Source organism: Heloderma suspectum, chromosome 3 (assembly GCF_057233095.1).
Source record: "Heloderma suspectum isolate Gila_16-S chromosome 3, 16-S_ref, whole genome shotgun sequence".
Classification (NCBI taxonomy): domain Eukaryota; kingdom Metazoa; phylum Chordata; class Lepidosauria; order Squamata; family Helodermatidae; genus Heloderma; species Heloderma suspectum.
In genome coordinates this window covers 21430148-21444692 of record NC_139460.1, presented here as the reverse complement: position 1 = coordinate 21444692, position 14545 = coordinate 21430148, and the positions used below count along the sequence as shown (strand labels likewise).

At 42.8% G+C, this 14545-nt stretch overlaps 1 protein-coding gene across 5 annotated transcripts in view; it reads left to right on the top strand.

Annotated features, from left to right (window-relative positions):
* The first annotated feature begins 14 nt into the window (after positions 1-14).
* The window catches only part of MRE11 (MRE11 double strand break repair nuclease), a 52957-nt gene continuing 38426 nt past the window's right edge, over positions 15-14545 (top strand). For 2 of the 5 annotated variants that reach the window (XM_084842614.1, XM_084842617.1), the window contains exons 1-7: positions 15-74; positions 8584-8722; positions 9379-9539; positions 10186-10273; positions 10995-11136; positions 12518-12632; positions 14008-14193. In XM_084842614.1, the coding sequence (XP_084698740.1) occupies positions 37-74; positions 8584-8722; positions 9379-9539; positions 10186-10273; positions 10995-11136; positions 12518-12632; positions 14008-14193 (869 nt within the window). In that variant the 5' untranslated portion in view covers positions 15-36. Of the gene's footprint in view, positions 147-2449; positions 2571-8583; positions 8723-9378; positions 9540-10185; positions 10274-10994; positions 11137-12517; positions 12633-14007; positions 14194-14545 lie in introns of all 5 variants that reach the window. The other 3 variants (XM_084842616.1, XM_084842615.1, XM_084842618.1) reach the window with 3 other exon arrangements.

Sequence of the window (14545 nt, the reverse complement as noted above, 5' to 3'; positions counted from 1 at the left end):
CGCCTTGCTCCTTCGCCGCGGCGCGCGCGGGGCGCCATGGAAACCGGAAGGGCGGCGTGGTGCGGAGATTCGCGGTAGGCCTGCGGCGTGAGGGGGCGAGGGCGCCGGCAGGGCAGGCCAGGCCAGGCCAGGCCGAAGGCCTACCGGTAAGACGTTACGGCCCGGCCCACTGGGACGGAGCCGGCCGAGCGAAGGCGTTATTGTTGCGATTATCATCATCTGCTGTCATGTTGTTGTTGGTTATTAAAGCCGTTCTTTCAAAAGTGCGCGCCTCGCAACAAAGTAAGAGCGCAGCCCTATGCATTGTTTAGACGGGGGGGGGGGAAGCCCTACAATTCCCAGCATTCCCCAGCCAGCACGGCTGGCTGGGGAATGCTGGGAATTGTAGGGCTTCCCCCCCCCCCCGTCTAAACATGCATAGGGTTGTGCCTTAAAGGGCTCCCGTCTGCAGCCCCACCCACACAGAGGAGGCTGCCCGCAGTGTCTCTGCATGAGTCGTTCCTCTAGGTATTCGTTGTTCAGTCGTGGCCGGCTCTTCGTGACCCCATGGACCACAGCACGCCAGGCCTTCCTGCCCTGCGCTCTCTCCCGGAGTGTGCTCAAGTCCATATTCATGGCATCGGTGATGCTGTCTAGCCATCTCATCCTCTGCCATCCCCTTCTCCTTTTGCCTTCAGTCTTTCCCAGCATCAGGGTCTTTTCCAGGGAGTTTTCTCTTCGCATTAGGTGGCCAAAATATTGGAGCTTCACCTTTAGGATCTGTCCTTCCAATGAGCACTCAGGGTTTATTTCCTTTAGGACTGACTGACTGGACCTCCTTGCAGTCCAGGGGACTCGTAAGAGTCTTCTCCAGCACCACAGTTCGAAAGCACCGATTCTTCGGCGCTCAGCCTTCCTCGCAGTCCAGTGCCTGGTCATGAAAGCTTGTGCACTTTTGTGGTATTTTGGTCGGCCCTAATAAAGGTTTATTATTTAATAAAGGCCAACAACGTTTATTTTCTTTTTTAATGGACCACCATGGCTATCTTTGGGTTTGTTTGGTTTTTAAATGTCATTCCATTAGGTGTGATGTGATGTGATGGACCATTCTGATCATTTCCCTGCGCCAAGGTCTCAGCAGAATTATCTACCCCCTTGAGGAGGTTGGTTAAAGAATCTGAGGGAATGGTTCAGCTGTACTTCTATGCAGCTATTCAGAGCAGCAGCATGAAAAACAGAAATAGCTGTAATGACAGCTAATTTCCAGTAGGCGGCACCTTAAAAAGAAGAGGTTGCTCACAGTGTCTCTGCATGGGGTCTTCTCAGTGGTGGTTGTGGAATGCTCTCCCCAGAGAGATCTGCCCCACACATACTTTGTTGTACATTTGGGGTCAAGTAAAAACTTTTTAATTTCTCCTCTACCCCCTGCCACCTTTTAGACTTAATTTTATCCCACTGATTTTTTTAATCTTGTTTTTGTGTTTTATTATTCTGATTTGTTCTATCTATATTTTCATCAAAGATCAGCATAAATACAACTAAACCCCAAATTTGAAACATTAAATCACAATTTTTCAAGCTTTTTCTTTTGCAAAACACTCAAGCTGATATTTATTTACAGAAATAAAACATCAAATTAGTCCATTCAAAGTTTTCTTTAAATTTGACAATGCTTTCAGTTGGATCTCTGCATAAAAAGGACAGTGTAAGACACGTGTAACAAACTTTCCAATCCTACGAGGACGTGCAGCAAAAGGAATACCCTGAAGTCATCCTTGTAGCAATACAGAGGGCAAAACATTGAGCCTAGCTAATGTTAGAACATATCTGTATTTAGGAAGATTTAACACTTTTAGGTATACTCTAGATTCACACCCACAGATAATGGGGAACAGGTTTCATTTCCTAGTGGTTACATATTTTAGGGCACAATCCTATGCATGTTTCGACAGAAAAAAGTCCTACAACTCCCAGCATGCCCCAGCCTGCATTGAATTATCCCAATAGAGGGATACATCCTCTTGGACGATGCATGAGTGGAGCAAAGAATAGTTTATTTACTTATTGGATAAATATTTGTTCCACCCTTTGATAGAAAAATCCTGGAGCACTTTAGATAAAAATCAGGCTAAAAAAATACTGTCTCAGAGAATTGGGGATTTAGACCTTTAAGGGTACAATCCTATGCATGTTTAGACAGAAAAAGCTCCTACAACTTTTGGGAGGCTGGGGCATTCTGGGAGTTGTAGGACCTTTTTCTGTTGAAACATGCATAGGCTGGGATCACGATCACTCTTGAATTACCTTAGACATGTCTGCTATTTGTTTGGATTGATTTTCTGTGAGTCTTGTTGACCTTTCTGTTGGACGGAAAAGCAATTCATAATTTTATTTTTTTTTTTAAACCCTCAACATTTTGGCCACAAGACTGTCATCCTACTGTTTTCCTCTCTTGGACCATTTCTCCTAGGTCTTGACTGAATCTGTTTTCTGATCTCTTGGCATTGGACAGTACAGCAGAGCTCTCTTGTGAGGCGCTCTGTAGGTTTGGGAACCAGTGTGATTGCAGAGATGAGTCCTACCACTTCCACGTAAGTTCACCCACCCACCCTCAATATTTTCTCCTTTTGGGCACAAGTGGGAGTCATCTGTTTCAGTCTCGTTGAAATCTAGTGGTTGTAGTTTCTATAAAGTTCTGAGTCACCCTTGCAGTTCTTCATATTGTGAGCTTCAGCTGTTGGGCAGTATAGAAATGTAATAAATAAATAAAATATTCTGTTCATGGTTGGTGTGAGGAGTGTCTCCCTAAAAGCAAGGAAACTAGCTGAACATAAGTGATTCAAAGAAGAATAAGAACATAAAAAGAGACATTTTGGATCAGAACAAGGGTCCATCTAGTCCAGCATTCTGTTCACACAGTGGCCAACCGGCTGTCAACTAGGAACCCACAAGCAGGGCATGAATGCAACAGCACCCTCCTACCCATGGTCCCCAGCAACTGCTGCACATAGGCTCACTGCCTCTGGTACTGGAGGTAGCACATAGCCATCAAGATGCATCATTGATAGGCTTTTCCTCCAGGAATTTGTCCAACCCCCTTTTAAAGCCATCCAAATTAGTGGCCATCACTACATCCTGTCGTTCATAGTTTAACTATGTGCTGTGTGGAAAAGTCCTTCCTTTTATCTGTCCTGAATCTCCCACCAATCAGCTTCATGGGATGACCCCAGATTCCAGTATTTTGAGAGAGGGAGAAAAATGTCTCCCTTATCCACATTCTGCACATCATGGATAATTTTGTACGCCTCTAGCATGTCTCCTCTTACCTTCCTTTTTTCCAAGCTAAACAATCCCAGCTGTTGTAACCTTCTCTCATAGGGGAGATGCTCCAGCCCCTCAACCATTTTAGTTGCCCTTTTCTGCGCGTGTTCCAGCTCTACAATATCTTTTTTTAGGTGGGGTGACCAGAACTGGACACAGTATTCCAAGTGTGGTTGCATCATAGATTTGTATGGGGGCAGTATGATCTTGGCAGCTTTTTTCTCAATTCCTTTTTTAATTATGCCTAACAAGGAATTTGCCTTTTTTACAGCGGCTGCACACTAGGTTGACATCTTCATTGAGCTGTCCACCACAGCCCTAAGATCTCTTTCCTGGTTGATCACTGCTAGCTCAGATCCCATCAGGCTATACTTGAAGTTGGGATTTTTTGCTGCAACATGCATCACTTTACACTTGTTTACACTGAACCACATTTGCCATTTGGATGCCCTTTCTCCCAGCTTGGAGAGATCATTTTGGAGCTCCTCACAATCCCTTTTTGTTTTAACCACCCTAAATAATTTGGTGTCATCCGCAAACTTGGCCACTTCACTGCTCACTGCTTTTTCTTTAAAATCCTGTAAAGTAATACTCAGATCCTCTGCTGCGAGAGAATTGCAGGTGTGCTCTAAGAAATTAAACAATTAAAAGCTCCTGTAAGCTACAGAGTGGCTGTCACTATGTGTCTACATAATTCCCACGTAATCATGTACAACATATCCATGTTATGCACAACATATCCAGACAGTTTACAGTGATAAAATTGCAATGAAAATATAAATTATAACTAAAACAATAATACAATATAGCGAGCAGCCATGAATTAACAATAGTAAGGTGTGAAAGTGAATAAAAAAGTTTTCAACATAGGCCTAAACTGGAACAGGGTCAGCACACGTTTTATTTCTGCAGGGGTGAGGAAAGGTATTCTAGAGATTGGGTGCCACCATGGAAAAGGCTGTTGGTTGTTGCCAGATAGACATTTGCAGATGTAGCACAACCAGGAGGGCCTCTGGTGATGATTGTGATGGTTGGGCAGATCTATATATGAGAAGGCATTATCTCATGTATCCTGGTCCCAAGTTGTTTTAGGGTTTTATAGGTTAATTCCAAAATATTAAACCTGGCTGGGTAGCAAATTGGCAGCCAGTGCTGTTCTTTCAACAGTGATATTGTATGACCTGCCTAGGAGCATCATACAGCTACCTTGCAATTGTATTCTCCACTAGCTGCACATTCCGATCCATGCATAAGGGCAGCCCCACATACTTATTACCTTGATATTCTGTCCTTCCTCCAAGGACCTCAGGACAGCATACATGCTGCTTTTCCCCATTTTATGCTCACAATAACCTGGTGAGGTAGGATTGGCCGAGGGATAGTGACTAGCCCAAGGTCATCTTTTGTGGTGCTTTGAACCTGGGTTTTCCCAGTCCAACACTCTAGGTACCATACCACACACTGTACTCCAGGGCTGCAGTTCTGTACATGCTTATTTGAGAGTAAGACCGCCTTGAATTCATTGAGACTTCCTTCTAAGGAAGCATGCATAGGATTGAGTTGTGCAACCCAGTATACACCCATCTTTTCACAGTATAACATTACACTGGTGCAATGTAGAATGGGACAGTTTTGATGGCCTATAGAAGTATAGTGGAAGGGGTTGTGGATAGCTCTATCCACTTGGAGCCCCTTCTGTGCTCTCTGGAAGACCATTCTGACGTTCTGTTGCATTTGTTGTTGTTCAGTCGTGTCCGACTCTTCGTGACCCCATGGACCATAGCACGCCAGGCCTTCCTGTCCTGCGCTCTCTCCCGGAGCGTGCTCAAGTTCATATTCATTGCATCCGTGATGCTATCTAGCCATCTCATCCTCTGCCGTCCCCTTCTCCTTTTGCCTTCAGTCTTTCCCAGCATCAGGGTCTTTTCCAGGGAGTTTTCTCTTCGCATTAGGTGGCCAAAATATTGGAGCTTCAGCTTCAGTATCTGTCCTTCCAATGAGCACTCAGGGTTGATTTCCTTTAGGATGGACTGATTGGACCTCCTTGCAGTCCAGGGGACTCGTAAGAGTCTTCTCCAGCACCACAGTTCGAAAGCATCAATTCTTCGGCGCTCAGCCTTCCTTATAGTCCAGCTCTCACAGCCATACATTACTACTGGGAAAACCATAGCTTTGATTAGACGGACCTTTGTCAGCAAGGTGATGTCTCTGCTTCTTACTATGCTGTCTAGGTTGGCCATAGCTTTCCTCCCCAGGAGCAAGCGTCTTTTAATTTCATGGCTACAGTCACCGTCTGCGGTGATCTTGGAGCCCAAGAAAGTAAAATCTGTCACTGCTTCCATTTCTTCCCCTTCTATATGCCAGGAAGAGATGGGGCCAGATGCCATGATCTTAGTTTTTTTAATGTTGAGTTTCAAACCAGCTTTTGCACTCTCCTCTTTCACCCTCAACAAGAGGCTCTTGAGATCCTCTTCGCTTTCTGCCATTAGGGTGGTATCATCTGCATATCGGAGGTTGTTGATAATTCTCCCAGCAATCTTAATTCCGACCTCTGATTCATCCAACCCGGCATTTCTCATGATGTACTCTGCATATAAGTTAAATAAGCAGGGTGACAATATGCAGCCTTGTCGTACTCCTTTCCCAATTTTGAACCAATCGGTTGTTCCATGTCTGGTTCTTACTGTTGCTTCTTGACCCTCGTACAGGTTTCTCAGGAGACAGGTAAGGTGGTCTGGTACTCCCATCACTTTAAGAATTTGCCACAGTTTGTTGTGATCCACACAATCAAAGGCTTTAGCGTAGTCAATGAAGCAGAAATAGACGTTTTTCTGGAATTCTCTTGCTTTCTCCATGATGCAGCGAATGTTGGCGATTTGATCTCTAGTTCCTCTGCCTCTTCGAAACCCAGCTTGTACTTCCGGTAGTTCTCGGTTCGCATACTGCTGAAGCCTAACTTGTAGGATTTTGAGCATCACCTTGCTGGCATGTGAAATGAGTGCAATTGTGCGGTAGTTTGAACACTCTTTGGCATTGCCCTTCTTTGGAATTGGAATGTAAACTGACCTTTTCCAGTCTTGTGGCCACTGTTGAGTGTTCCAAATTTGTTGACATATTGAATGCAGCACTTTAACAGCCTCATCTTTTAGGATTTTAAATAGCTCGGCTGGAATACTGTCATCTCCGCTAGCTTTGTTGTTACTAATGCTTCCTAAGGCCCACTTGACTTCACTCTCTAGGATGTCTGGCTCAAGTTCAGTGACCGCACTATCATGGCTATCAGGGACATTCAGATCTGTTCTGTATAGTTCTTCTGTGTATTCTTGCCACCTCTTCTTAATCTCATCTGCTTCTGTTAGGTCCCTGCCTTCTTTGTCCTTTATCATGCCCGTCTTTGCACAAAACGTTCCCTTGAGATCTCCAATTTTCTTGAAGAGATCTCTAGTCTTTCCCATTCTGTTGTTTTCCTCAATTTCTTTGCATTGTTCATTTAAGAAGGCCTTCTTGTCTCTCCTTGCTATTCTCTGGAACTCTGCATTCAGTTGGGTATATCTTCCCCTTTCTCCCTTGCTTTTCGCTTCCCTTCTTTCGTGAGCTACTTGTAAAGCCTCATCAGACAGCCACTTTGCTTTCTTGCATTTCTTTTTCTTTGGGATGGATTTTGTTGCTGCCTCCTGAACAATGTTACGGACCTCCGTCCAGAGTTCCTCAGGCACTCTGTCTATCAGGTCTAATCCCTGAAATTGGGCCAGTCACAGACTCTCAGCCCAACCTACCTCACAGGGTTGTTGTTGTGAGGATACAACGGTGAGGAGGAGGATAATGTAAGCCGCCTTGAGTTCCTTGCGGGAGGGAGAAAGGCGGGGTATAAATGCAATAAATAAATAAATAAATAAATAAATAAATAAATCTATTCCTCACCTCCACTGTATATTGATCAGGGATATGATTTAGGTCATACCTGAACGGTTTAGTGGTTTTCCCGACGTTCTTCAATTTAAGACGAAATTTTGCAAGAAGCAGCTCATGATCTGAGCCACAGTCAGCTCCAGGTCTTGTTTTTACTGACTGTATGGAGCTTCTCCATCTTTGGCTGCAAAGGACATAATCAATCTGATTTCGATATTGACCATCTGGTGATGTCCATGTGTAGAGTCGCCTCTTGTGCTGTTGGAAAAGAGTGTTTGCTATGATCAGCATGTTCTCTTGGCAAAACTCTATTAGCTTTTGTCCTGCTTCATTTTGTACACCTAGGCCATGCCTGCCTGTTATCCCGGTGATTTCTTGACTTCCTACTTTAGCATTCCAATCCCCTATGATGAAGAGGACATCTTTTTTTGGTGTTAGTTCTAGAAGGTGTTGTAGGTCTTCATAGAACCGATCAACCTCAGCTTCTTCGGCCTCAGTGGTTGGGGCATAGACTTGAATTACTGTGATGTTGAATGGTTTGCCTTGGATTCGTACTGAGATCATTCTGTCGTTTTGAGATTGTACCCCAGTACTGCTTTTCCCACCCTTTTGTTGACTATGAGTGCTACTCCATTTCTTCTAAGGGATTCTTGCCCACAATAGTAGATATGATGGTCACCTGAATTAAATTCGCCCATGCCTGTCCATTTTAGTTCGCTGATTCCCAAGATGTCGATGTTCAATCTTGCCATCTCATGTTTGACCACCTCCAGCTTACCTTGATTCATTGATCTGACATTCCAGGTTCCTAAACAATATTGTTCTTTACAGCATCGGACTTTCTTTTCACCACCAGACACATCCACAGCTGAGTGTCCTTTCGGGTTTGGCCCAGCCGCTTCACTCTTTCTGGCGCTACTTGGAAATACCCTCTGCTCTTCCCCAGTAGCATATTGGACACCTTCCGACCTGAGGGGCTCATCTTCCGGCGTCATATCTTTTAGCCTTGTGATACGTTCCATGGGGTTTTCTTGGCAAGAATACTGGAGTGGGTTGCCATTTCCTTCTCCAGTGGACCACATTTTGTCAGAACTCTCCGCCATGACCTGTCCGTCTTGGGTGGCCCTGCACGGCATAGCTTATGGCTTCACTGAGTTACACAAGCCCCTTCGCCACAACAAGGCAGTGATCCATGAAGGGGACTGTTGCATAGAATTCTATGAATCCCATGAAATGAATAAGATTGCATTCCTTCAGCTCTGCAAATATTTAATCTATGACTCTGCAAAATAGTGCTGAAAAAGTAGATGATATCATAACGGTTCTTTCTCTTTCTTCTCTCTCTCTCCCCCCCCCACCCCATTTTCACTTTAGGGATGAAGAAGAAAAAGACACATTTAAAATTTTAGTTGCGACGGACATCCATCTTGGGTATTTGGAGAAGGATGCTGCACGCGGAAATGATACATATGTAACTTTCGATGAAATCTTGAAACTTGCTCAAGATAATGAGGCAAGCTGGTTTTATACCACTTAAAGTTAGCACTGAGATACCAGATGTTTCCTAGAAATTGCTATTTTAGTGTGCTGACAAAGCTCTCCATACATTTCACATTGATTACTGGTATGCTGACATACATAACGTTGTATGGGCAGAACCATCCTTAGTGGCTTCAGTTATTAGTGAGGATCGGGGTAGTCCTGAAGGAATATACATTGTGGATATCATTTAATTGGTTTCAGAGATGTGTGCCCATGCTGAAAATGTTCAAAATAATTAGGGCAATTTTGTTCACTTTTGTAATGTGGAGTTCTGTACTCTTGTTAAAATGAGTGCACCTTTCTCATCTTCCATTTTTTGAAATTTATGTAACATGTACTCATATTTAATTTTCTAAATTGAATAGTTATTCATTTTATGGAGTTGGGCACTTTTTTTTTTAATGGCTGCAAATTCCTTGATAAACCTGTCCTCCTCTTTTATGCTCTTCATACTTCCAAGTTCTCAGTCGAATATCTTTTTGAAAACTATTTAATAATGAGAAAGAAAGGTAAATTTTTAGAATTTAGGTTTTATTCGTAGGTAATTTAAAGCTTTTCTGAGAGATGTGTATGTTTAGCATTACACATGAAAGACCATTTTAAGGAACTTTTCTTTTCTTTCTCTAGGTGGATTTTATTTTATTAGGGGGAGATCTCTTTCATGAAAACAAACCCTCCAGGAAAACATTGTACACTTGCTTAGAATTATTAAGGAAATACTGTATGGGTGACCACCCTGTACAATTTGAAATTCTGAGTGACCAGGCAGTTAACTTTGGTTTTAGCAAGTAAGTATCTTTACTGTAAAGCTGAATGTGTTACTTGTAAAAATAAAATACAAATAGGGTTGGATTGAAGGTGTCCCTTCCATAAACAGTGGTGCAGTTAGGTAATACTAGACTCTGGATGTAATGGTCTAACAGGGCTCTACCTTTTAGGTGGTAGTGTGTATTACTTGAAAGTGTGGTAAGCCAGCCCTGCTGCTTTTGGGGTCCCTCCTGTTTATTCAGCTGACTGGGGTCCTGGACTTCTGCCCCAGAGTCCTGCTCTGAGGGCATCACTGTCTGCAAATGGCAGTGCTCCTTCCGTTTGCAGAAGGGGCTGAGAACTTTTGAAGGTTCCAGTTGGAAGGAGGGAGGGAAGTGATTTTTGCCAATCCCTCTTTTCACATTCTCTGGGAGAGTCTTCCAACCCTCTGGAGCAGCTTTTCTTGGGGCTGCAGGAGAAAGGAAGAATCAGCTAAAATTGCCTCTCCACCTTCATCCAGTGGGAGCATCCTGAATTCAACTTATAGTGTTTAACTATAATAAGAAGACTTCCATGATCACTCATATAGGATTTCATTTCATGTAGGAAACGATGATGTGGTGAGCAATGATATTTCTGTCCACAAATAACTTCTATAGTGATCTGAAACTTAGCTCTCCTGTTCAGGTTTCCCTGGGTGAACTACCAAGATGGAAATCTCAACATTTCTATTCCAGTTTTCAGTATTCATGGCAACCATGATGATCCCACAGGGGTAAGGATGTTATAGGAGGAGAGAAAACTGGCTATATTAATTAGTGGATATGCTGATAAACCTTCAGAATCTAGGAAACATTTATGCACAGATCCCTTAGTAATATTAAGCCTGTGTTTGCAACATTTGTGTCTAGATTTGTGTCTAGATAAACTGCAGTATTGTTCCACATATGAAAATGCTTTGGTGGATTACTTTATAAATCAGAAACAACTGCATTCAGGTTTTTAAATTTTTTTGAGGATTAAGAAGGCACATACTCATTACATGACACATTGAAAATACATTTGATGTGGCTGTATAATCCAGTTCCTTTGTTAGCATAGGACAAAACATGATTTCTTAATGGCATAAACAGGTATATTTATCATGCAATTTATTGAGTTTAACTTCTATAATAGGTCCACAAATTACTAGCACTCAATGTTTCTTTTTACTATCCTGTATATCTCTTTTATTTGTCTGTGGCATATTGATGGCCTGAAAATAATAAATTCCGCTTTACAAAAGCTTTCCTGCCTACTTGTCTGGAAGCCATTCTTACTTGCTGCAGGCAGCAAAGCTAGTAGCTATTTACAAGCCTGGTTTAGCTGAACTGGAATTTATACAGGATTTTTTTTAATGCTTTGTGTGTTGTAAGATTGAACATAGCCAAAGGGTGGCTAAACCAACCATTGATAAATAAACAGTGGCAGTCTCTATTCTTCCGTATATCTTACAGGCGGATGCTCTTTGTGCTTTGGACATCTTAAGTTGTGCAGGACTTCTGAATCATTTTGGACGATCACCGTCTGTAGAGAAGATAGATGTTAGCCCTGTTTTGCTTCAGAAAGGCAATTCCAAAATTGCTCTCTATGGATTAGGTAATATTTTTTTTGCAAGGCTTTAATCAAGGCATACCTTGGAGGTACAAGTAGACTGGCCTTCTAGAGAGGGAAGGTATACACCCTAAAAGGCAGGCTAGAAATCCATTCAGTATTAATATAATAAAGACAGGGAGGGAATGTTATTTATTAGAATTAGTTTTCTGATCCTGGGGGTAAGAGTAGCATCTGCTTGGACCTGCAAGTCCGTTGTCAGTTTGCTTCCCTGCTTTGCTTGTGTCCAATGCTTGTATTTCTTTTAGCAGACGTTCTTGAGTTGGTTATTGCCATTGTGAAATGTAGCAATGGAGATAGCTTCTCTATTTTGGAGCAGCAGGCAGGTTTATAACCAACTTTGGTCGTAAGTGTTCTGGCAATAGTCAGCTGCCCCCTATTCCAGTCATCAACCTGGATGCCATAGCACTGCATTTATTTATTTATTTATTTAAAATATTCTTGGGCGCCTTTCAGGGCAGAAGCCCTGCCAAGACTACTTACAGCAATAAAATACATAAATATTTTATTGTTTTAAAATGTTAAAAGTGATACAAACATAAGCACAATAAAATAGCAATAAAAACAACAATAAAAGCTAGCAGTAAAACCAGAAGCAACAACAAAATGGCAGTAACAGCAATAACAGCAGTCATATCAAGATAAGGCCATGGTAAAATGTTTTCAAGGCCTTCTTAAAAGCCTGCAATGATGGAGCATGGTGGACCTCCAGTGGCAACTTGTTCAGAGGTGTGGGGCCACTGCAGAGAAGGCCCTCTCCCATGTGGTCACCCACCTAACTGCTCTCATGGGCAAATGTACTGCATTTCTCTGACTAGGACACATAGCACTGCTTTGGTTGCTGCCCCTCTCTTTTCTGTCTTGCCAGCAGATAGTCATGGGTACAGCCTCCATAAGGCTGCTCAATGCTGAGTGTTTTTTGGGCAGTGAACTTAGTGCAGCCCATGTGGTGGCACTGTAAGAAAGTGCAGTTTATCGCCTGGCTGCTCATCCAGGGACTGTTGTACTTGCTCCAGGTGAATATGCAAGTGGCAAACTGCAAGGCAGTTTTAGACCTCATCTGAACACTTGTAATCTTATTTTTTTTAATTTATTTTACATTTATATCCCACCTTTTTTCCTCCTTAAGGAACCCAAGGCGGCTTACACAATCCTTCTCCATTTTATCCTCACAACAACAACCCTGTGAGGTGGGTTGGGCTGAGAGTCTGTGCCTGGCCCAAAGTCACCCAGTGAGCTTCCATGTCTGAGTGGGGACTAGAAGCCAAATCTCTCTCCTAATCTTGCCACACAGCTATGCATTTTTCTGCATGTTTGATCACTGAAAGCCCACTGCATGATAATTCTTAAACTATGTCTGTTCCAGGATCTATTCCAGATGAGAGGCTGTACCGAATGTTTGTGAATAAGCAAGTAACCATGCTGAGGCCAAAAGAAGATGAAGATAGTTGGTTTAACCTGTTTGTAATTCACCAGAACAGGTACTACTGCTGTCCAGTAAGGCAGTGGATTTGTACCCTTCTTTTCCTGCCCCTCTTTAAAGTTAATTCACTAAGGGTGTGGTCCTATTGTGATGATCATATGCCTGCAAACCCGGAGCAGTGGAGGCGATTGTTGCCTCCCCGTCCTGCCACTCTGCATTTTTCACTAGACGGGCTTTTCTGCCCATCTAGCTAGGGCACTTCAGAGGGGGAGGGAAGGAGGCTGGAGAGGCCTCAGGATAGCTTGTATCCTGGCCTCTCCAGTCTCCTCCCCTCTCACCGGAACACCCCCTTCTCCGATGTCAAGATCCTGATCTCGGAGAGCAGTCAGCATGGTTCTTTCTGCACCAGCAGGGAGAGGGAGAAGGGGTCAGAGCTATGATTCCCAGCTCTGACATTGGAGCCCTGTCTTCGACCTTGGATCTGGGAATCCAGACTATCCTTTAGCCTCTCAGACACTGTCTAGGGGCCATAGATTTGTTCCTTAAAATCATCTTCTTTATTCTTTGATGGCAGAGGGAAAAAAGATGTAAATTACATCAAAGTACATATTAGAATTTTTAAGAATTATTTATTACATTTCTATCCCACCTTTTTTTCCTCTTGCAAGAAGGCTCCCAAAGCAGCTTACATGGCCCTCCTCCTCTCAATTGTGTCCTCACAACAACCCTGTGAAGTAGGTTAGGCTGAGAGTCAGTGGCTGGCCCAAAGTCACCCAGTGAGCTTCATGGTTGGGTAGGGACTAGTATCCACATCTTCTTAGCCTCAGTCCAACACTCTTACTACTAAACTACACTGGCTTTCACCACACTAATTAGAGAAATCTAAATGAGCAAGAGGGGTGGCAGACAGATACCAACTCTGCCCAGCTGATGTAAATGGGAGTACTTTTGGAGGAACATAAATATTTTGGGCAGCAGGCTTTTATTTCTGAACAAGGAGGCTTAAAACACCCACGATCCAGAGCATTGGGCCTCCTAGGGCAAGGAGCAGTTGCTCTCCACAATTTGAAAAATAAGCAGTGTGTTTTTGTTTGAGTGGAATCCAGCGAGCTATTTTAGTTGAGCCCAAGGGCTTGCTCATGTTCATTTCTGCAAAATAGCTGAGACCAGAATTAATCATAAGAATACAACAGCAAATAGACTTGCAGTGTTGAATGTAGCTGCACCTGTTTTGGGGCAGTAGCTTTTGACATTTAAGTCCAACATTTTCATTTGCCTTTCCTTAAATTTTAAAAATTAGTCTTGATACACCATATTTTGCAGCAGTGACAGCAGAATTAAATATTGTAGGAATACATATTACTTTTAAAATAAATTTCAGTGTATGCAAAACATTTTTATTTCTGCAACTGTATTTGTTTCCTTTGGCACAGGAGTAAACATGGAGCCACAAATTATATTCCAGAACAGTTTCTAGATGATTTTATTGATCTTGTGATTTGGGGTCATGAGCATGAATGTAAAATAGCTCCAACTCGAAATGAACAGCAACTTTTCTATGTTTCCCAGCCAGGAAGTTCAGTGGTTACATCTTTGTCACCAGGAGAAGCTGCCAAAAAGTATGTTCTTAACTTTTACATATAACTTTGTGTTATATATATTCAACAACAGGTGGGCAGAAGGTGGATCAGGATTAGCAAGGTTTTTTTTACTCTCGGTTGTTTGAACAATGGCAACAACATGACCTCATTATAGTGCTACAATGAAGAAACTGGATTGCGGGGGTGGAGGGAGAAGAGACCAGGAATGGATTTTTGAGTGGAAGTCTGTGACATCTGTTTAATTCTTGTACTCAAATTCCTGGGCTCAGAATTTTTAATTCTAAGTGTATGTCTGGCGATAGGCTTCAGTGGTTGGATCTTGGGGTTCTAGTAAAGAAATAAACTAGACTCATCAAGATTGAAGTCTAAC